At 40.9% G+C, this 24,918-nt stretch overlaps 1 protein-coding gene across 1 annotated transcript in view; it reads right to left on the bottom strand.

Moving 5' to 3' along the window:
* Positions 1-24,918, bottom strand: part of ALK (ALK receptor tyrosine kinase) — a 306,751-nt gene that overhangs the window by 216,269 nt on the left and 65,564 nt on the right. Inside the window, exon 2 of the mRNA XM_059840860.1 lies at positions 8,872-8,991. Coding sequence (XP_059696843.1) covers positions 8,872-8,991 — 120 coding nt within the window. The remainder of the gene's footprint in view (positions 1-8,871; positions 8,992-24,918) is intronic.

A 24,918-nucleotide genomic window follows, 5' to 3' on the forward strand; every position in this document is an offset into this window, starting at 1 on the left:
ACACTATCTTTATTTTCTTATATTCTATCCCCCTATACTTCCCTTGTAATGAAGGGCCTGCAGAGTGGGCATGATCTAACATGCCTGCTGTGGTCACACTGAATGCCCGTCAGTACAGGTGGTTCCTTGGAAAGGAGGGAGACTGGCTCACACATCCCACAGTGCCTGTGATTCAGTGGAAACACACTTGCAACTTTTACATGATTCAGTAATCCCCTCACATCACCAGCACATCAGTACTTTTTACAAGCTCCTATTTAAAATAGTCCTGTATCAGACACAAATTTCAGGGCTATTATCCTATTCAGTAGAAAGAAATGATGACAAAGAAATACTATCTGATGCAACACAGAAAAATCTATGCAAACAGCATCCAGTCTTCCAAGGCTAACATTAACTTCCTACCCTCCGGCTTTCCTTCTTCCACAATGTCCTTCACTATCGACAATGTAATATACCTCATAAAAAAAGAATTATATAATTTTTTTTTCACTGAGAAGCTAGTCTTGGTGTGTTAGCTATTACAAGATCACATAAGCCACACTTGCAAATACAAAACCCGCATAATACTTGAATTGCTGCCACAAATCACCTGCCATTTTTTACACCTCTGCATAAAAAAATAGTGCTTCTCTTTCCTTTTTCACTTTTGTCTTAACATTTAAAAGCTACACCAAGTTTCTTGTTTCCTTGCCCAGTTAAGCACAGAAAGCAGTAGCCATGTGCCTCTGGAAGCTGGATAAAGATCATTCTGCCTTTTTTGTTTAACTGAAAAACTAAACACTGCACAAAAGGGAACTAAGATTAACACAACCTCCAGGGGTTATTTTTTTAAACCCACTATCAATATAAATTGACTAGGTACAGAGCTTTTGGACTTGAATACTGTGCCTACTCAGTAAAGTGGGAGGATTTTTTGTGAGTTCTGATTTTCTAAAAGATATGTCACAGAGATTTAAACCAAGTACAAGCATTTATGTCAGAGCTATATCAACACTACAGATCATAAATGCTCTACATGAGTTTAAGATCCATATAGAAAAACAAATAGCAAAGTCTCTTCTTAAATAATAAGTTAAAAAAACCCAAAACAGAACAAACAACTCTTTGTCCAGCAATCTCTTTTATCTCCAATGGCTGGGCATGAGAGAGACAGAATAGATAATTTATTGGAAGCCTGTTTCATCATCATCGCGCCTTTAAAGCGGAAACAAAAGTGAGGCTTTTAATCAAAATAAGATAAAAACCTGTTTAAGAAAGGCTGTAGATATAAATCAATTCAGCTTTTAGTATGTAAAAAGATACAGAATATTAACCACAGACTGAAAAGCCAATTAAGCTGCTATTCAATTAAAAAGACACTGGAATCTGTGTATGTCCAATTATGTTAGAGTCTTGTGAGCATCTCAATTTATTTATTTTTTTATCAACATACCTAACAACAATAATTTGTGCACAGATAATTAAAATATCTGTCAACCACATCTGTTTCAATTAAACTGATTAGAGTTTTCTAATAAACAAATGCCTTAAAATAGGACTGTAAGTAATACACCAAAGCACAGTAATCAGTGGGAAGGATTCTTTTAGATTGCAGCAGGTCAGATTATGGATCATTCACTTCTGAGCCATCTTGGATCATTTGTGTAACCACACATCACAGAAATTTACCTTATTTAGAATAAAAACAACCTAATATTAAGAGACAGATTAAATAAAAAAGAAAAAAAAACAACAAAACAAACCAAGCTGCTTGTTAAGAAACTACTCTGATTATCTCTTCTTCAGCTGCCCAACAGAAGATTAGGTTTATTTGGGCTAAACCACATCTCCTTTCAAACATAAAAATCTTACCAGCAGGTAGTTTCCTCTTAGACAGCTCCTTTCTAGTTCTACATCTGTCTGGCTTTATAAGGTCCTTTTCCCTCCTGGTCTGCTGACTCTTACCCATCACTCCTCAATTACTCTCAGCTGGGCACGCTTTTGGTAGGGTGTGGTTGCTTTCTCACCACTCTACCACAGCCAAGGGAGCAGAGAGAGGTTCTCCTTTCTCAGCAGGACCAGCTCAGTGGGGGACATCTCACTGACATCTCATCAGCCTGCACATGACTAATTTGTACTCCATCCACAGCCAAATGCACAATGTAAAGGTCACTCACACCGATCAAGTCAGGACCACAGTCTCCCTCAAGAACTCCTTCAGTAGCAACAATCGCAGCAGCCGTGTAGAAACAGATAAAATATTCTTGCACGGGATGTCTTTTTTCAATACAAATATTGACAGATATTCCTTGTGGAGGAGACATAATTTAAATTGTGTAGTAGAGATCTGGTCTGCTGAGTGAGCTTTGAGACCTCCATCAATACCCACTAACCTCTATTTTACTCATGTTATAAGGCCTATAAGCTTTTAATTTATGACAGGGAAATGACAAATTGATTTTCCAGTTATTAATCCTAGTGACAGAGCCAGTTCCTAAAGCCTTCCCATTCCCTCTGAGTACAAAAGGGCACAGGGCATTTAATCTAAGGATTTCAATTGCCTCATCAGGCCTTTCTGAATTTCTATTCACCAAACCAGGGTGCACATGTGGGGTGCCACAAAGAAGCCTGCAGTGATAAGTATTTCTCCCTGAAAATAGAACATAAATAGGAAACACTGTGCTCTCTGGCTGTCAGCTCACCTGCCTGGTGAACATCCAGGAGGACCCAAATACAGGCCAGGATCCTGGAAGTGAGAATTTCTTGCTGGCACAAAGAGGAGATGCAACTTCTTGCAAATTAATTCCTGGTGCTGTATTTTAGCTTTGCAACTGGAGGCACAGCAGCAATTTAAACCAAGGGAATCTACCAGAGGATGGAAAGGGCACAGCAGAAAAGCCCAAAGGAAAAGGGGAAAAGGTGTTGGCAGTCACACAAATTCAAGAGCAAAAACAATTGCGGGGTTTAACTGCCTTGTTCCTGCTGAGCAAGCAAGTCTGAAGAGACAATTTCACCTATTTCCTTCTATTGTCTAGCCCTGAGAAAGGGCAAACTTCACATTTTAAGGGATGATTATGTCACATGTGCCCTGCCAGGCACTCTGGGTCGTGCTACCCTTGCAAATGCCTGTGCCAACAATCGCTGCCTGCTGCTCGGGCTGCTGCTCCAGGAGCTGACAAAGGTGAGAGCAGCACCATGGCCTGACAGGGGACGTGGGGAGCTGGGGAGGCACTCGAGGAGCCCCACATTCAGCACAGCTTTGGGGTCCATACCATCTGATGAACCTCAGTCACCTGCAAGTGCAGCAGAGATCAGCCGGGCACCACGCCAGCTCCTCTCCCTGCCCTGAGACACAGCCTGTGCTCACCAGGGACCTCCTTTTAATTTCAAGCTGCTTAGCACAAGTTAGCTTATCGCTCTCTGTGTCCTTCCTCTGCACCAGCAGGTCTCTGAGCACTTTGCCCTGACCTTGACATTACTGACAGGGCTGCTGCTGTACCCTCACAGGGCTTCAAGGGCTCCTCAGAGCTTGCTGCCTCCAAGGAAGAGTTCCGTGGGGCCAGGTTCTCCCCAGCACCCAGGAGTGGAGGCTGTCGGGCAGGGTCAAGGCTGGTAGCGTCAGCACTGCTCGTCCCTTCAATGCCCACCTTGAAGGAAGAAGTTTTAGAGGAGCAAATATATAGAGGAGCTGTATATTGCATTCTGAAGAAAAGTTTTAGAGGAGCAACACCCCGGGGAATATCCCAGCAGCATCCTGGCAAGGGTGCTTGGGTCTGGATGCCCAGCACAGAGCAGGTTGCTTGCCTCCCTGTGGAGCCCAGAGCTCTCCTCATGCCAGATGCATTTAAATGAATCCTCTGGGGAGTGAGGCACGATGGATGGGCCACTGCTTAGAGAAAACAGCAATAATGCAGCTATTCATTTATTTGTTAAGAGAATCGTAAAAATGACAGCATCTACTTTATATCCACCCAGGCCCTCAGCGTGCACCAGGGACTGAATCACCAAAATCTCTGACAGCTGCTTTGTTCAGTGAAAATCAAACTACAAAGAAAGGGCCAGGACTCCTTCATCAATCAATTATAAGCACAGTCTTTCAAGACAGCTACAGAGAGAGGTGTGAGGAAGGGGTGTTGGGAGAACACCTAGCAACAGCTCTCGTTTTCATTCCTCCTGCCCCAAGAAGTGTCAGAGCTCATTCTCCACACAAGAAATATTTGTCCACCAAGTCTCCCATGCATGTAGCAAAAAAAACAATACATGAAAGTGCATTTCTAATGCCAATTCTGGGCAAAAAAAAAAAAAAAATGAAGTACTGAATAACAGCAGTTGTTAGAAAATATGCTCCAGTTGGCACTAAACAGTAGTTGGATGAACTGTCATATTTTGTCAATTCATACAAGGAACCTCTCGCATGAATTTCAAAAGATCTCTAGAGAAAATGAATACTTGAGAGATGGGGAGAAAAGACATTTGTTGTCTTACTGTTGTCATACTGTTGTCTTACTTATTTTATTATTGAAAAATATTGAGCTGTCACAGACATATTATCTGCAGATAAAAGATGATATAAGGAAAAGAAAGTGAAAATTTCTCCCTAATAAGATTTTTTTCTTCCTTCCTGCTTAACACAGCCTTCAGTTTAGCTAGGCAGATGCTGTGCTTCCTGACTTTTCTCCTTTTGGATTTCAGCACCACTGCACATAGCCAGAATACCATCTAATTGTTAAACAAGAATTCCTGCAAAAGTACATGGGGTCACAGCATCTGCTATTTTATATGGAGCAATTCTGTTAATGTGGTGTGAGTAACTGCTGTTAATTGAAGCCTTGCCCTATTGCATCCATAATGCTACTTCCAAACTACATTACAATACTTGTAAGATTGCAAAAAGGATGTGTTTGGATTAAGATGATACATCACTTTCCCAGTATCTTTACAAAGAAAGCATTGATTCGGATTTCCTCCGGTATGAAGCAGCATTCTCCTTGTTCCCCTCCTGACTTAATCTCACCCCTGAGCAGGATCTTGCTGTAACAATCAGTTTGTATCCATACATCTCACTATGCCACGCTGAGCCAAGAATCACAACAGGTTTATCATTCTGAAGATGTCAGTAGTAGTCTGATTTGTTGTAGAATTATGAAACAAGTAGTCATGGGATGCTAACTGCAACATGAATTTATCTGGCTGGTGCCCTCTTTCTCTCCATCTTCCCTTTTCCATGTTCAGACTGAGTTTTGTGGCAGCAGTGTCTATCTGGTACCCAACTGACATGAGTTAAAGGGTGCTTATGACCTACCAGGGAAAAAAATTAATCATCTGACACCTTGCTGAGCAACTGCCATGCTACTGAGCGTCAAATACATAGCAAGAATGATCCCAAATTATCCCAGAATTAGTCCAATGCATTTTTATTTTTTTTTAGTCAGCAAACCAAATTCAGGAAATCAGGAACACATCACAGACGACATTCCATTAGAAAGTGTTAAAAAAACCCCAACAACCCTGTCAAATTAGTTTTCTGAAGACATAGAGCTGAGTGAAATTATTAATAAGTTGTTAATAGAGGCCATCCTGTGGATTAGGCTTTTAGTACCTATTAAATCAAAGCTGTGAATAATTATGTATTCTTGTAGGTGTGTGTTCCTCCTCTGCTGAACTCACCTTTTCTTGATGTTTTTAAGCACAATAGTGACTAGGCAGCCAAATTTGCTCTTATCCTGAGTTTTAGTCCCAGTTGACTTTGCCATCCAAACACCACTATTTCCTAAGCTTTAGGGGGGCAAAAAAAAAAAAAAAAAAGAAAAAAAAATCTGGAAACTATATAACATGAGAGAGGTACTTCAGTACTTTGCCCAGTGCTGGTTGAGAGCAGCCAAGGAGTTCAGCTGCTACTGGACAATGTGGCAAAGAGACACAAAGCCAGCACAGTAATGTAAGAAAAGTTAAAGAGAAAAAGCCTACTCCAGCAGTCCAGCATGGCAACCTTAAGCCTGTTATTCACACCAAACATGTTCTTCTTTCAAAGGGTTGAATTCCATTTGATTTTTGCTGCAATCAATAGCTCTTTCCACAGTTGCCACCACACCCTGCTAGGATCATGCTCCAGGTGCAGGGCTGTTGGCTGGCCCAGGGACATGGAGAGGATGGGGCAGAGAGGGATGTGTTAGCTGCATGAAAGTCCAGAGGGGCAGCTGTCATCTGGAGCCCCTATTACACAAGCTTGTAAGATTTTATGTAGTGGACAATTGATTTCTTATAGAATACCTGTACAGAAGAGAAAATTAACATTCAACCAGCCAGGACAAGAAATGAAATATGTGGCTGGGTGCAGTTAATCATGTAAGCCTCAGGACAGAGATCCATCAGATCTGCAAATGGGAGATTAATACGCTACCATAAGTCCACATATGCCAAATGCATTAAAATTTGTTCTAGCCACAGGAAATAGTCTGAGTGTACCTCATGAGAACAAAAAGATATAAAAAATTTGGAGATTTAAAGTCTCTTCCTGCCTCACAGGTTGAATTCCCAGATAATTTTGACTTCACATGCGATTTTCTGAAAGGCAGGTGGATTTTGCATCTCTGAGATGACTAGTGATTAATCAATGCTTGGATTGAGACAAATGTAAAAAAATCTCTAGACAAAACACTAAAAGAGTCTTGTGAATGCATCGCTCCAGTATCTTCCTGTGCCAGCGATTATCTTTTGGGACTGCTGCCTGTGGTTTCAAAGATATCATCAGGCACTGTTCCTGCCAGAACTACCAGAGAGAATCTGTCAGAATTTTTAATTCTCAGCAAAAGAGAAGAGAACTTAGTTTGGCAGAGGAAGAAGGACACCACGTATCAATTTACTCACTCTTTCAATCAGAGATTTCTCCAATGGCGGAACACAGAGAAAGCGTAATTAAGACAACTAATATTGCCCCACTCCAGCAATGTCACCAGTTAATTAGATGGGTCCCATCAGATATTTAGGCAAACATAGTTTTGATAGAAGTTATTGAGCACTCTGTAATCAGTCATGCTAGGAGCAGGAAGGAAGGCTGACAGAAGAAGAAATCACTCTAGTAGGAAAAGGCTGCTGGGTTTTAATTCTGCTTATGATTTATTGCATGATTTTGGATTAACCAGTAATCAGAAGGCTGGGTCCTGGGACAGGAGTACTCACCTAGCGCTTGGATGGTCTAACTTTGTCTTCTTCCTCACTCTGCTGAGTCCCTGCATGACCTTCACAGAGCCATGTAGACCCAGGGCCAGTAATCAGCCACTGAAAGGAGCTGTCCACCCTGTCATGGACAGAGCAGCTCTGAACAGAAATCCAGCTCCCTGGGAAGTTTACTAATTAACATGCCGGTGGCTATAAGCTGAAGGTATGCAGAGGAATAGAAGCTTTAAGAAGTGCCCTCAGTTTTGGGCTATGACTATGGGCTCTGCTGCAGATACACACATCAGTCCTCTGGGGGCTGCAAATCTCAAGTGGTAGGAAGTGTCTGCACAGTGATGCTATGGGGTGTTCCAGCCTGAAATGTGTGCCTTCCAGGGCTACTACACTTTAATGAAATTTAATTCAATTCAATTAAAGACTACTACCCTTTAATTTAAATTTTTGTAAATGTTAAATTGCAAAGCTAGAAAAAGCAAATTATTCCTGCCTCTCTTCAAGATTCTCCAGAAATTTCAAAATGCATGTCCTAAATTACACCTACTGAGGAAGAAAACAGTTACTAGTTGTCCTGAGTGAACACTGTATTTTGTGTAACACCTCATCAAATTCCTGCCTTTCTTTGCAAAACAGATGGTTGGAATCTGGTAGGATTTGGTCTTGTGCAATCAGCTAAAATCATCGTAAATCATTTCTGCTGAGATGCAGTACATTTATCTCCATGTGATGCTGTCAGATGGAATCAGTGCTCTTAGCTTTTAAGAACAAAGCCTTCCCTTAGAATAGTATTACTGAGAAACTGAAAGAGTTTAGGAAGAAGTAATAAAGGATAAATTAAAAATCATTTTTGCAACTTCTGAAAAAACCAAGTAAGGGAAAAAAGATTGTACTACTGTTGCTTCCAAAATGAAATTGGTGTGTCCTCATCACTCAAGCAGATACAACAGCTAGGAGCAGATATTGTATGCCAGTGGAAAGAATATATATTGCACACATAAAAGGCTGCAGCATAAATTTGAAGAAATATGGGGCTCCTTCATATAGGTAGGTCAAACTTTTCCCTCAAGCAGATAATTACAGGCTTGGGGTGAGTAAATCTTATTAGCCTCTCAGCACCTTATCTCCCTGCATAGAGACTGGTAGTAGATATATAGTAGATATATTCTACTGCAGTCACTTTCTGGATTGCACATTAGATATTGCCTTGTGCAGTCCAGTCCTAACCAGGGCCATCGTACTTCACAGTGGGATGGCCATGGATAGGTCATACCTGAGAACAGGTGAAAACACATTCTCAGATTTTGGAAGGGATGGATGTTAGAAAAAGAGATGAGAAGCAAAAAGTTCAGTACACAGCTCCTCTCTTTGTAATATTGGTGAATTTCAACATCCCACTCAAATATTACAGTCTGGGCCCTCATTTTTGAGGGAGCAGGGCAGGCTGGGGCAGCCCAGGTCACCACAAAGCTCCACAGAGATGGCAATGACCTCAGGCTGGGCTGGGCTGCAATGGGACTCCTGTGCCCTTGGGCAAGGTGGGGGAAGTCCCAGGGGCAGCTGGTAAGGGGCACTGAGGCTTGCTAGTGGCCTCAGATGCTGCCAGTATGGATATTTTACCATGAAACATTTGAGTTGTGTTGCTTTACTCCAGTATTACACCAAAAGCTCAGGCAGGGAGTTGCAGCCTCTTGAGGATAACATATTCATGCTACTCACTGTGTCGTCCTCTGTGGGAGAAGAAAGGGGATGTATCTCTCATGACCCAGGTCAGGTTCCAAGCAGAGTAGCCAGGAGGAAGAGGAGGGCTCCTTGCTGTGTGATCCAAAGGGCTCGGACCTTTCATTGAAAAAAAGGAAGCCAAGAAAGAAAAGCCCATTAGGTATGATGTAGCTGTTTGCATGCTACACATCAAGTGCAAGAACTTAAGCAGCTTTATTGACCATATGCAATAAGCACCAATTTTCAACTACTTCTTGGTTGGTTCTTCCTTCCTGATGTGTGCATGCAGAGGGACACAGGACAGTTGTTGCTTTACAGTGCAAAATCATCTAGAAGCTTTGTCAAGTGTCATCTCACACTGATTCTAAAATCCCTTTGACCTTTCTGTCCCCCAGTTTGGGGTGCTTTTTTTAAGTTCTGCTAGCACAAGGAGATCTTGTACATGGAACAGGCAAACATGTACCCAACTTATGTTCAACAACCCAATACATCTCAAAGATTCTTTTTGTGATCCAAATACTCCAGGCAAGTTCTGTACAAACCTGCACTACCTCTGCAAGACCATGATAACATTAGAGGTGTAAAGAGAGACCGTCTGAAATAATACACCAGATCAATGAGCAAAGTGGAATTCTGCAAGCTTTGAAAGTACAAATTTTCCCAGTGAATGTTTAAGTTGGGTTTTCTGAGATATCAGGATCTTGGGGTCTCATTTTTTGAGATCCTCAGAAGAAAGGTAGGATTTAAGTGTATAGGAATTCAGGCAGGAAAAACTTATGTTTGGGAGATTTGCTTGATGGAAAAAAAAACCCAGACCTCTGGATTTCTGATTTCTCTACAGAAGCCATAAAAAAGGGCATATTTAAGAGAATAATAGTAGACAAAGTAAATGTCTGAAGTCTTGGGGAAAACCCTGCTTTGATTTTGTAAAAAATTTTACTTCCTTCTTCCACCAAAGAAAAACTGGAAAATTTCAGAGGAACTTCTCAGAAGCTTAAACACAAGTTGTTAGTTGTGCCCTATCTTGTTCTCGTGCAATCTCATTTTTAGGACACTCTTGTAACCAAGTAACTGTAGCACAACCAAGAGAAAAATAACCGCTCTTGGGTAAGAACTGTAACTCTTACTCCTTGCTTACAGCAATAATCTTCAAGATAAAAATGAACTTCTCTCTGTATTGTAAGACATTCTTGAGTGGCAATAAAAGAATATCCCTAATGGCTCAATTAAACCTGGTCTCTATGCTAAGTTAAAGTGCCATAACTAAACACCCCTTATTGTTGTCTAGAATGTGGGTACGTAGAAGATCAGGCCAGAGATTGGTGAAGGGAGGCAGCAAACCTGGTGTCCTGCCTGCAGCTGTCATTGATGAAGAGATAGGGAACCATGGAATAATCTTTATATTGGCTTTTCCTCCCTAACATCAAGACACATCTTCCAGTAGCCCTCAATAAAGCTGGTTGTAGAAAATAATGTCAGGTTTTATTGCAACAGTTAAAATAGCTGCTAAAAGCAGATTTCTTTTCCCTACAAATGTGCTTCACTTTGAAGCTACTATAAAATAATAAAGAAAAGAAGCATGTTAATAAAAAATGAGCTCCTGAAATAAGATGATTTTCAAAGCCATGTGTGTTTTGCCTCATGTGGGATGTCTGACCAACATCAATATCCCTGTTATATAACATCTGTACCCAGTGACTCTCCAAAAGAGGGAATAATTTAATATCCTGATCCCAGATCAGAGATCTCCCCCAGACAAGAACTCTGGGGCTCCTTTACCCCAAACAGACACAAATGCATGCAGATGTCACTCATTTAGTGCTACCAGAGAGCCAAGACTTTGTGCTGCAATCCTTTGAAAACTTCAAAAAAACCTTAAAAAACTGACCTGTTTCCCACCTCTGCTCCCATGGCAAAATAATCTGAGAGAAAGTCACTGAGGTGCATTTCTCTCCCTAATGCTTCAGTCACAGAATTCAAAATTAAATCTCTTCTCCTACCCTGACCAGCCTTACCTGGGAATCACTACCACTGGAGCAGCACCACAGCAAGCAGCTGCAGTACTCCAAATTCCCTGGCACTTCTCACATTCCAAAAAATGCCCCTCCATCTTGCATTCTTCAGAATTCCTGCCTACCTTCAGCCTCTGCTAAGTGGAAATGTTTCCACTGGAACCAATAAATGCAGTGAATTGAGATAAAAAATAAGATTGAACATCTGAGCAGAGAAGACAAGGCAGTCCAGGTACCTGAACCTTCCCTCAGCAGCAAGAGGTCAATAAGAGATAATACAAAAAATTGAAAGTTTTTCCTCTGTTTTTAAAGAATGGAATGGATTCAGTCCAATTCATTTTAACCTTAGAACTATTTTATCCCATGTTCTTTGGGGTTAATTTTAGAACTTCATCTCAAATGATTTGTTTGGGCTATTGGTCTGAACTTGAAGACAAGAAGATTGTATCAGAAGTTATGAATCTTTCCCAATTAAGTTATCTTCCACCAAAGATGCTGGGTAAAAGGTTTTTGTATAGCCAAGAGGCCACTCTTCACAGTGAGGAATGATTTGATTTAAGCATCAGCTTTAGGCTGGGAAAAGGAGAGAACTTTCCTCTTCCCCCTTCAGGGCGTTTTACATCGAAAAGATAATAATGGGAGACCATTTCAGCTAAATAAATGCTTTTTGTTCAGCAAGGGCAATGCAAACATAGACCACAGTCTAGCCCTTTTACAAAATAAAGGGGTTTTTTTCCTCTCCAAAATAATTCAATTTAAGCCAAAAGTCACTGAGAAAATGTGTCTCCTTGTTTTTAGATATGCGAACCTCCAATTCCAGTTGTTTGTATCAGGGTACTCTGTCACTTGTCAAAAGTAACCCTAACCTTTAAAAAAAAAATTAATGGATTGGCAACTGGAAGCTGACAACTCCATTTTTAGTAGCCAGACATATGCCAAGGTATAAGAGAGGTTTCTTTTATATTCCTGCCTGAAGACATACCAGGACCAAATCCTGGCCCTGGGTGCTCCATCACAGCAAGAAACTTGCACCTGCAGAGAACATTTGACATTTCTGTTTTTTAAACTTGTGCAAAGGTATCTCCTTAGGGGATGTAAAATTCAGTCAGTTCACCAGGAGTTTGGGGGGAAAAAAAAAAAGGAAATGGTTCATGTGGGCTGAAGTCTTAAGGCTACAAATTAGTTAAATAAAATATTTATGCATTATTTTAATGAAAAATACCTGTTTATAGAGCAACCCTTGATGTTCACATAGAAATGGAGCAACAATAAAAGCTTTCTACGTGAGTAATTTTTAAACAAACAGGATTTCCTCCTTTTTTGTCTTCTCTGGAAGAAGGAATATCCCCAGCAATTAAGATATGCAATTTTTTAAAGGTTCATGTAGTGCAGAAATGTAAATGAATTTTTTACCAAAACACTCAAACTTTCTTTAACCAAAAAATGCTCTGCCATGTAACCAAATATTGCTTGTTGCTCCTTTGGGATATTGCTTGATTACTCAGCTCTCTCACTGTGCTGAGCTGTATTATTTGCAGTTTCTCTGTGGTAAATCTGAGGTGACAGACCAGCATGTACCTGTCCCCTAGATTTCAGAGTTGCAACAGATGTGTAAGATAATAACTGAGATCAACATGTACTTTCAGCTACATCTACATCTAAAAGAATATCTCAAAGTCCCTCATGTTGGTTTGTGTGGAAATCAAAAGTCAACATTAGTAGTATTTTTGGCTCTAATTTATAACAGCCATCAATAGAGTAGTTCCTAGTAATTATTACAATAATGTGTTTAGAAACAATCACCTTTGTGATCTGGACTTTCCAATCTCTGGGAAAGCCTGACATTTCAGAAAAGGTTATTCCAGTTCTAAGAAAAAGGTAGTGATTTTCCACAGAAAGGATATTACGACATTAAAATCTGGATTTTCCAGTCTCTGGGAAAGCCTGACATTTCAGAAAAGGTTATTCCAGTTCTAAGTAAAAGGTAGCAATTTTCCACAGAAAGGATAATATGCAGTTATCTTTCCACTATTAACAAAAAGAAGGACTAAACTACTCAGAACCAAGGCAACTTCATTTGATTAAAACAAAAAGTCTTACAGAGAACTGACTGCCCCAGGTAAGGAAACCTCTGCAGACTTCTGTGAGCCAGAGGCAGGCCAAAGGCATCCTTGGGAAGAGGCAGATCCAACACTGCAGGATCCTGAAGCCAAACACCTTGATCTTGCACAAGAGCTCTCAGGACCCTGTCTTTAGTAAGATTTGGCTGGCTGTGACCAGCAGGATGTTTGGGCTTGCCTCTGTTCGGCTGGAAGTGTAAACTCCAGAGGCCTTGATAAAAGATTGCTGAGCTCCTACCTCCACAGAAGTTCTTGGTTTCTTTTTTTTTTGGAGGATATCCTTCCATCCCTGACTAGAAAAGATCTCTTGAGAATTCCCTCTCAAATTCACAACTGATCCTCACAATCACACTAACAGTGCTCACACCACTTAGAAGCTTTCATTTTTCCCCTCTTCCCATCTACAAACATACTCAGTCACCCATGAAAGTGCAAAAAACACATTATATTGAGGTGACCAAGCAACACCAAACCCAACAAACAGCCCAAGTAAATGCTTTGTGAATAATGAGCATGAGCTCATACAAATCATTGTCTAAGTGAAATTTAGCAGTAAAATTCAAGTTCTGTTTATGGTCCTGATGGAGAGCAAGGCAGAGGGCAAGCTCATTGCATGCAGTTTCTTGCTCTGAGTAGTTGCTGAGCTTTTTTTACATTAATAGGTGGATGTACTCCTGGGTTTTTTTTCACTAACCTTTTCTACAGTATGAAAATGTTCACTGACAGTCTGTCAAGTTTATCTTTTTCAGCTGGAAAATATATTTAATAATGCATTATGTTACAATGATTTTATGTCATACCGACAGCCTGATGAGTGCAAACAAACTATAGCGTGTGTGTCACAAAGACAGTGCTGGATGGCTGCAGAGAGGAAATTTGCATTTAGTGGGCTGTAGCACACCTGTGGATAGTGAATTCAGGCTGCACTAGACACTGGAGTGATCAACAATGCTGACTGGCAGGTGCTTGATGAGTAAATTTGGGAATAGCACACACTTCCTGTACATATAGCATGTGTCTCTAACAACACTGTATTAACTCAACCACTGGGTTATCCTTCTGATCCTGACTTTATTTTTTTCTTTTGTAAGCCTCGTTTAAAATTTTCTTTCAAACCCTTTATGTTAGCCATGTACTTTTTCCTGTCTCCTTTTCAACTGGAATATTAACTTTTTATTGAAAAAACCCAAATGCATCATGACTGATTGATCAGCAAGTGGACACTTGACAGCTCCATACTTTTTCTACTGACAAGGCAGTTCCTCTGCCAAACATGACCCATAAACATTTATTGATGCACGGAGAGAATGTGCTAAGTCTGGGAGATGTGGCCTGATCAGTGGAACCCTTGGATCTGGAGGGAGAGGAACACAAAACACCCAAGTTGCAATTTGATCAAGACATTGCAATAGGGAAATATTAGCTAGGTATAATGTGCTACTGCTCATTACAGGAGAGGAAATAATCCACATTTTCCATACAAAGAGCATTAAAATAAACCAATTAAGATGACCAAGCTTATAATAACTAATACAGTTTAAAAATGTACTGCCATCTAGAGCATAGTACTGCATCTCAGGTGCTCTGCAGCTGCCAAAGACCTGCCCAGTAAGACACCACAAAACAGCCATGATTCACTGATAAAGAGCTCAGGGCCTTAATTACAGACTGGGCTAGGAATGGCTTAACGGTGTAACTCATCTGTGTGCACACAAGAAACCTTTAAAAAATCCAACTGCAGGCTGAGTTTTGCTGTAATAATCTTTTACAGCACAATTAAGCGCCTTTGTGGGCAACATAGAGAAAACAAAGGATTGAGTGTCAGCAATTGAACTGCTCTTAACTCTGGTTCAGAGTCTCAAAAGCTGAGGCTGCTGGCAGGACTGTGCCAAGGGATGCACTTCTCTGGCTTGCCTTGCCTAGTCTGCAGCTTAGCTAAACTGGGGGGGAAAGCCCTGCAGCAGCAAAACTCCATGTGCAAACAAATCTTCTGAATTTTGGATGGTTGTTCTTTGTATCAGCTTTTAGACATTTCAGGGCCACAGCTGGAAAAGGAGTCCTGGGGTTGTGATTTTGTAGGGCTGTGGTATTTCAACACAGGGCAATACTTGCCTTGTCTTTGAACTCATAACAAATGCATCTGAATTACTGACCAGATATGCAGTGAAAACCAAAAGGAATCATATTTAGCTGTTTCCTGCAGCACAGACAGACCTCCAGACACTGCAAACAGTAGAAAAATGCCAGGTAGAAATCTGCAGAATTGGTAACCTTTCTACTCAGGCACACTAAAGTACTTCAGGTTGCAGATATCTGAACTTTTTCTGTATGTGGGGAAATAAAGTGACCCTTCCATTGTCATCTGGGGTATTTATGTTCTGTAGCTTAGAAAAACTTCCAAAAAACAACTGAGAGACAGAACTAATGTCTGGTATGTGTGTCAACATTAGAGAGCTCCTCCATTCATGGTCATTGGGAGCCTGATGCACTGGCCCCCTCCTTCAAGTGTTCTTCATCCAAAGGATTTTTGAGCAGTTGCTCATCAGTGTGAGTATTTAATATATCTTTTTATATACACACACACACACACACACACACACCCAGACCATACCAAAATGATCACTATGCTGGTATATCTGCTATACCAGTATGGTTCTCATCTTCCAGCCCTGGGGCCCTGATCCCACATATTGCCAATGTTCATCACTCTGCATGTCTTGTCTCACCCCTCTGCACTCTGTACTTTCCCCTGCTCTGTACCCAGCTAACATAACCTCTAGAAACACAGTGGCCAGACTTTCAAGCAAAAGAAATTGTTGTTGTGACAGTGTCTTAATAATTCATCACACACACTGACTTCAAACCATTTAGTGCCTTCACCTTGGGTTTCTGCACAGCTACACAGACACCCAGATGGAGTCTCATCAGATCAGCACACTTCCTACATAATTTTAAATAGTGGGGTTAAAGAATTAGAAAGAAACAAACCCAGAAACAACCCCCTGCTCTTTATACATGTAAAGCCTTTTATTGTGCTACATTGACTGCATTCTAAATCAGAATACACACACAAACTCACACCACTGAACAGTTACCACTTTAACACAACTGCAGATATTTAGATATTCAGTGGCCCACACCCCCCCGCAAATTTCAATACAAGCTCATATTTTTTCTCAACATTTGCATTTTAAATCTGTGTCTCATACTTTAAGATGTGGCATTCAGTGCTCACTTATTTTCATCTTTGTACTTCTTGTCAGTGGACAAAAACACATGGAAAAATTCCTCAAACATTTAAATGCTGGGGAAACGAGTATTTGAAGGTTTTGTAGATCTGAATCTTTAGTCTGCAGGAAGGCTTTCACCCTCAGAGCAGGCAGCCTGCATCACCTTTTAAAGACTTCTTTGATCAGGATGAAAAAGGTAGTAATTCACTTTTCCTCCCACACTTTCATGCCATGTCAGTACCTCTGGCTCTGGAGACACTCGTAATGAAGTTTGGGGAACATTTATTTTTTCTTTCATAGACAGCATCTAAATGCCTCCACCCTCTGTCAAAGCCATGCACAGTCACACATGACCTGAGCATTTACAACCCTCTCTTTGACTGCACTGCAGCATTGAGCTTGGATAGCAGGGAGACAGGAAACACAGCTCAGTTTCACACACCTATTACATATCAAGGGGAAACCTAACTTTTATTCATTGCCGTTTAAAGGTCCAAGTTCAGCCTGAGTTAATTTGGGAAGTGTCTTTACTTTGGTCCACCTGATTTGTTTGGATTTGCCTGGGGACCCTCCTTCCCTGTAGCCCATAATACTGCTACACATATCTCTTTCTTTGTGGGAAAAAAAAAAAAAAAAATTGAAGATGTGCACAATCCTTCTTCCTCAAAGAGTGTGGGACTATGTCCAGAACAGTCTCTGGCATAAACTCACCTTAGGTGCAAGCTGGCTGTGTTTTGCTGCCTGGAACCATTCAATAATGCCAGAAGGAAATGGCAGCCAGTAAATACAGGTTATTTGGAAGAAAGCAACAGCAGTGGCATAAGTCAGCTTTATTTTTACTTGTTATTATCATTATTACTATTATTGCTTCTGTGAAAGGAGGGGAATTCTGTGCTTACTGCACAAGTACATGTGCAAGTTAATGTTGGCAAAAGGCTCAATAATGGCTCTTCATATAGAAATACAAATCCAGGGGCTTTTTTTTTTTTTTAATCAGATATCCCCACCCCTTCATATTTAAAATAGGCCACAAACAAAGGAAATAAAATACAACAACCTCAGTTAAAAACTGGAGATTTCCTGTACAATAGAGGCAGAAATCATGAAGTGATATTTCCCACAGACACTTTGCCTCAGCTGTATCATGAAGACAGAGAGAACACCTGTGGAAAGGTCACTACAGCTAAAGAGGTCTTGTCCACTTTTTATCCATGGAATGTCTGAAATCTTTGAATCCATGAATATCTGAAATTCCATCTCAAATCTTTGACTTCAAATATGGCATTTTAAGAGTAGAAAATTTTAAATTATGCCTACCATATCAAAACAAAATGAATACTCAGAGGAATCAGAGGAAGCCCTACATGTGTACCACAGACACAAACTGTGAAGAGGTGACAGTTAAGAATTTCCTGACATTTACATGGCCAAACCCATTTATTTGCTGCATTAGGCACTTCTGTTAAGCTATAGTGTTAAAGAGTTGCAACAAAAGTGCAGGGTGTTTTGGTACCAGAGAAAATACAAGACATTTGTTATTGGTAGGCAAGCTGCATTATTTCTAGAAATAGAAAAAGAGTGTGATGACTATTTCAATCTAAAACACAGCTGTCTTGGCAGGAACAATAAAAACTAGTTCATATTCCCTTTACTGGGAAGGATGCCAATGTGCTTATATTGTCTATTTTCACTGCAGCATTTAATTTTGCTTAAGGTAAAGGACAGCATCTCTGACTACAACTGTGGGGTATTTAGATGTGAAAGTACTGCTCAAGGAAGTTCTATAAGTGCTGCCAAAATGAAGGCCATAAAGCATCTGAGCGAGGCATCAGAAACTCCTGTCTTCACTCACACAGACATCTCTAAATTGACTATGAGTAAAGATTGTAAAAGGGAAATTGCTTGTCATTCTGTTTTTCAGGTGCTGAATTAAAATAAGAAGCAGTATCTCTGAAGATGCCCTGAGTTCTGTAGGATGTTTTGGGCTCCTTGGCACAATTTTGTTCTGTGTAGCTGCTTTCCAAAGATCTTAACAGCTAACTGACCCTCAGCATTCCCTAAGGAAAGGTGAGTGATGTGAAGCAGCTGATGCCACCAGCCGCCTCTGTCCCCTGCTGGATGGCACCAGCAGTTATGTGACATAAAAGAAGGAGCTCCAGCTCAAGGTATCACCCCTGGGTATGGGGCAGGATGGCCAAGATTCTCTCTGCTGATGCCAATTTTGCTGCTGTGGAGTTCTACTCAGGCTTGTACTTGGCCTCTGGTATAAAGACAACTGTTCAAATACACAACAAAACACAGTCTAAGGTGAGTAGGAAGAAGCAGGTTACCGTCATCTGCCTGTCACACAGAGGAGGAGATTTCTGGCATCTCTCTTATGAGATGAATATGTATTCCTGTATGCTGCTTCAGCCTTCCTTTTGGGGAAAAACTGGTGAGGTGGGCTGGGCTGAAAAGCTGGCCCATAAGAAACTGTAAAAAAATTAGAAGAAATGAACTACACAGGAAAAAAAATGGACATATAAATTACATGTCTCATATGTAAGGATACTAAGAAACCATGGGATTAAATGACCTGCTCAAATTCATACTGCAAAGCAGTAGTAGAGTCTAGAAAAAAAAAGAATTTTTACTGTTTCCTTCTTCCCAGAAATCCCAACTTCTGGTGGTCCAGCCCTGTCTGTGTCAAAGGACTTCACCCTGCCTTGTGAAAGGGGAATTCTGAGCATTTGGAACAGAGCTTGTGTGTGGATGGGGCTGTGAGCTACACAAAGATAAAACAAAAGAGCTGTGCAGAAATATCTAGAAGGACAGGCAGATATTTTATGTGGATTTTTTCTTTTTCATTTCTCCCCAAGTTTATGTCTGTCTAAATCCTTCCCTTCAACAGGAGAAATAGCTTTGCTCTTCTTCCCCCCAGAACCTGCACTGTTCAAATAAGAATTTCCCAAAGTGATTACCAAAAGGCCTGTAAGAGAAATGATTACAAATGGCTGAGTTAACTGCTACAGACGGCCTCATCAGTCATCATAATGTGATCTCAGCACCAGGGTCATCAGAACAGGCAACTTGTCATGACAGATGACACCTCTTCAGGAACACTTCCTCCCATGACTTTTCCCAAAAAAATCTCTTGGGATGAGGCACTTGCAAATAATGGTCCTTAAGCAATAATCAAGGAGGAATCATCACCAGCTGCCCTCATGAGCTGCTTCCCTGATGGGGTTCGTTGGGTTTTGGCTTTTTTTTAGCCTCTGAGTGTGGAATGTTTTATCTGCTTGCACGTCTTGAAATCAAAGTAGTTTTGGCAGTTGCTCTAAAGGTGAATTTAGAGATGATGATAAGGGAGACAAATGAGGAGACAGGAGGCCTGAAAAGGCTGAGGCAGCACTGTGAGCCTCCCACCACTTTTCCACTGCCAGCCCCAAATGCTGCAAAACAATTTGTAATCTATGCCTCATTTTCCACATCTAGGAAAGAAAGAGTATATGCTCTATTGTGCATCTGCTGTGGAAACTGCTTAGCTGAATTTATTTGAGTTATACAGTGATGAACACCCATTACAAATAAAGGCCAATTTATCATCTCATATATACTGCTTTGGGAACTGGATCTCAAGAGCTAATTCCATTCCCACCTCATCTTATCTACAATGGGATCTAAAATAAATTTTGTAGTTTTTCCTTTTGCCTTTTTATTCTGCTACTAAAATGGAAGTAATGATGCTCACTGGGTTTGGAAATCTTTGAATAAAAGGCAGTAAATATTTTTATGACAAAATATTTAAGCAAGGTTTTCAAAATATAATTTCCCTCAAACTCTACTGTCCTGCTCCTCACACATACAGCTTTTACTATGGCTATGGTTAAAAGCTTGTGTAAGAAGCACAGTTGGCTTCTTAGTAACACACATCTCTGTCACAGTGAAGAGGCAAACTCTCTGCAGTGAACAGTTTGCTCTTGAAATCTGGCACTTGTTGGCTGTTTGCAAATAGTTCATGGGCAGAATGCAGTTGATGAATACTTTGAAATTACTCAAATATTTACTGGGAACAGATTTCAGCCCTTGGGGTTTTCTGTTTGTTTGCTTTGTGTGGTACTCCAGTCATGCACCAGTTGGTCTTTCGAATGCCTGTGGTACACAATAGGTGCTGGATCTGAACAACATTACAAATTTCTGCTTTGCAGGGAACTCCATGATTTCTTTTTGTTTCCAATCCATGTGTTGGAATGAACAAGAATAAAACTGAAGTTTCCTCAAAATAAAATCTTATATAGGAAAACAGCTGGGGAGCAAATGCTTCTGTGTAAAGGAATTAAAATTAAAGTGTTTCCATGTCAATTTTACTGTAAAATATACCATAGTATAGTTGCAAATGAAGTAAATTATAGCACTGCTTCATCAAAGTAAGGCCAAAATACTTCATTTTGATTTTCTCTCAGAGTGAAAAAGACCTTGGCATTTTGTGTAAATTGACATATTCCCATAGGAAGTCTAGCTTTCAAAATTATATTTCCTGATGGAAAATCTGCCATTAGAAAACAACTTAAGTAATTCTAATTCTTATGCATCTGACATGATAAGAGTTTGCTATTCCGCTGCCAGAGCATCTCTCTGAGAGTCCCCTGATAGGGACCTTGAACTGGAAAAGCCACTCAGAAAAACACTCATGGAGAGTCAACAAGGTCTTTTAGAAAATTTAGTAAGGAGCAAAACAGAATGAGCAGAGCTATGGCAAACCCATAAGAAATTCAAATTTTAAAAAACCTCTATTGGCAACAAACTTCAGGCGGATATGTATTTTTATTGACAGAGAGGGAGCTGCGTATCAGAGGCAGCACAGCACACTGTGGGAATTACAACAACAGGCTGAATCCCCACCAGAATGATGCACTGCTCCTTATATCCATACCCTGCTCTAATAACACTGTCAAGAATTTCAGGATGGAAAACACAAATTCTCTTTCTTTTGCAAAAAAATACTGGCCTTTCTGTCCACAAGCTGCCCACGCTGCCCACGCCTGCAGTCACAGTCACACCTTTGGCTTGCAGTGCAACCAGCTGATCCATCACTGAGAGCACTGTGGAGCTACAGAGAGCCTCTCTGCAAGTTTGAATCCCATCAGGGAGGTAAGAACATTCAGACTTTCATAATTACTGTTTTTGAATTAGATGTCTTTTGAAACAGTTTTCCAAACTTCTTCCAAGGCCTGCCTAACATTCATCTGTCAATGGCAGTAAGAAACCATCAGGTGAGGATTTGGGGTATTATAAAGGTTCTTGTCATACAGCTCAGCAGGTAGAAATAAACAGGAGCCAGTATCACCTTAGCAGTCAGCCCTCCAGAGCTTGCTCTTGAACTGACTATGCATTAGCCAGGACGACAGCTTGAGACATTCTGGGAAACTATAAAATTACATGAGGAATAAAACACTTGTACTAAGTAACTTGTTATTAAATTCTGTTGTAGAGAGTTATCCTGACTTAAAAGATTTGCTGTGTGCCACAACACTGTCTCAGAGCCTCCTCTCCCCACTAATCTGTGAGCTGTGGAGGTGACTGTGTGGGCTCCAGACACGAACTGAGACTGCCCTGCACATGGCAAAAGGCACCTCAGGCTCAGCCCACTCAGATGATGTGTTAGAGTCACAAAGCTGTATTTATTTCTCTCCAAACAAAGACGAACTTTGTGAAGATAAGCAGCCTTCTTTCTTTCCCATTTACTAAAAGAAATCGAGGCAAAATAAAACCAGGGTTCATGCTTTTCTCCCACGTTAACACGATCTTAGGAAAGACCCTAATTTGGCAGGGTGTCTTAAATCTGTGAAGGCAAAAAGGTAATAGAGAAAGACATCATCATCCTCCAGATGCATTGCAATGTGCAGAGGGAGGATATGAACAATTCTTAATAGCTTCTGAGTTATACCCAGGTGACCAAAAGACACAAAAGAACAGAGCATGGTAAGGGGATTTTTACCACCAGCTCACTAACTTCACTGCCTGGCCACAACTCTAATTCAGTTGGTGGTCAGGGTCTTGTTCTCTTGCAGACACTTACCCCACATATTTTCATACTGAGGCTTCTCATCCAGGTTCTCCTCAGTGTGTATCTGTCACCCCCTGAAGTGTCCCTAAGACCCCTAAGCTATTGTGTCTTCCTGGTCACTGATGTCCTGCAGCCAATCTGCTGGGTGGCTAGAAGCACTCTTCAGCAATTTGTCAGTTTTGCCTTATTTCTTCCTCTCCTCTCCTCTACTGGAGGAAAGTAGGAGGAACAGTCTCTCTCTCTGCCCTCTTTTTTTTTTTTTCCTATATCCCTGCTCCTGACCCATGACTGAGCTGAGGGGCATAGGATTTCATGTGCCATTGAGAGGTATCTGCTTTCTTGGCTCTGGGAGTGGGTACCAGAGGTAGCACTGGATCTGAGGGGAGATCTTCCCAGGTGTTTTACAGCCAGGAGCCTCTCACCAGGGCAAGTATTGCTCTGGAGCACCTGAAGGCCACTGAACAGATGGCAGGGTATAGGATCAGCCTGATTCTCACAGTGAGGAGCTGAGTATGTTCTTCTGTGGATGAAACCTGCCTTTGTTCATCTCCTGCAGAGTTTTCTATTAGTAATCACCATCTCAGATGTTTGTGCTCCCTGAGAACCCACAATCTAATATTTATCAGGGATATAGTGCTAGCTTGCCCAGTCTGTCCTTACTGCATTGCTAAAAATAGTAATTAACCTGTTTTTTGCTCCTCACTATCTCTGGAGAACACCTGCTTACACAGGGTTGATCAGAATCCAGCTCACTACTCACAGGAATTAGCATCATTATCTCCTTGTACAGACTGCCTGAGCTGCAAATTCACTTTCGTGGCTCTAGGTTTTAATCTGCTGGTAGTTCTTCTGCTTTCTGACCATCACATCCTGGGCTGCATGTGGGAACATCAGAGCTTTCCCTCCTTCCTCTCTGTTCCCTATTCTGAAATGCAGCCTGTCCTCCTTTCTCAGGGCACTGGCCTCTGTGTCTACAGCAGCACCCAGCCTGCATTTCCATCATTACCAGCTAGAGCTGGAAGCTTCCTACACTGCAACCACAAAAAGTGAATCTAAGTCAAACTCTCCTGGATGCTGAGGTGTGCAGTATCAAAATCCAGCCTGGAGTACTGGCTGGGAGGGGTCACTACCCCCTGACATTCAGTAACTTCATTGTATGATGCCAATCCCGTGGTAGTCTGAAAAGGATTTATGGCAGACCTATCACCACTGACAGGTCAATCACAGTGCTGTAATCAAAATTCAAACTGCTACTTTTAAGTCTGTTATTTTTTGAAAACTTGACATAGCATAATCAGAACTGATATGGGATGTAAGAGGTAAGATTGCTCAGAATTTCTTCGTAACTTTTTAAGATAATATGGCTTTCTTTTTGCTTTTTTTTCCTCTTTTCTAGGCAATGTTACTTTTCCAGTAATGTAAACTCAAGCTGTATTCTTACCAGCCACAGAAACAGATCAGAATGCTGCAGGCACACAGGTTCTCTTTTTTTTATTCTACCTATTTTTTCAGGTGTTGGAGGTCAGTATTCAAATGATTGCTTCCTTGCCTAAATTGAATAAGACCCCCTAGCTTTTAATATAATTCTATCTCACAGGAGTCAGCTGTGTAAAAATATTATAATGGAGATTTATATTAATGCAGGAACAGTACTCAGATGGACAATGAAAAATACAATCATTCCCTAACCTTCAAAGACATCCTGGGGTCAGAATTGAGACATTCTGTCCATGCAACCCCCTGTAAACTAAAATAATGGTCTCAGTAACACTGGTGCTTTCAGTGGTCAGGGTAGGTGACTCACCAGAAGCTGGGTTAACAGCACCATTGTTGACAGCACTCAGGTGCTCAGAGCCTCTGTGCTGTGCCAGCTATTATTTTCAGGGGATATAATACAGGAGAGGGGGAGATTCCAGCTTGCTCAAATCAGAATAGGTTCTGCAATGATAATAGAAGTAAAAAGCAATAAAAGCCATCATGTTGTCACTAACAGATTTTATATGAGTCTGATTGTACACGGGGAGTTACTCTATTGATTAAATTAGGATCTTTTTTGAGTAGTCATTTTCTAAAGTAGAACAGCATTTTAAGATTGGTAGTGAATTACATTTGTTTGGGGAGTTCATCAGGATGCTTTGGCATTCACAACTTCAGCATGCTCCAGTCCTGCAGTAAGAGCTAAATATCCTACAACACCTGCCTGCATGGTTGGTTGGACGTGGAAGCAAAAGTCAGCACAATCCACAGCTATTGTGGCCTCAAAAGCTGAAGATTGTGCTAATATGTAAAGCTCCCCTGCACTGGGTAAGCATCAGGGATATCCTTTACTGAAGAAATACAAGAAAACCCTCTGTGTGGTTAAAGAATTACTTCTACCAGTATCATACTCGTGGCTAAGCTCCAGGCAATACAGAACTAGCAAAAACCCTAAACCCAAGTGGGATACAACCTAATAGCATCCTCTGGCAGAGTCAGAGAAACAAAGTTTCCTCTGTCAATGTATTGATTTTTCCAGACTCGTCTCATTTTTTTTACACATATTCTTTGGAACTTAACTTCAAACTGAAATTGCAGTGGGTAGGGAGAAATGTGCTATTTTTCTGCTTTTCTGTTTGTATTTGAAGAAAGTTTTGAAC

Source organism: Haemorhous mexicanus, chromosome 3, assembly GCF_027477595.1.
Source record: "Haemorhous mexicanus isolate bHaeMex1 chromosome 3, bHaeMex1.pri, whole genome shotgun sequence".
NCBI lineage: Eukaryota > Metazoa > Chordata > Aves > Passeriformes > Fringillidae > Haemorhous > Haemorhous mexicanus.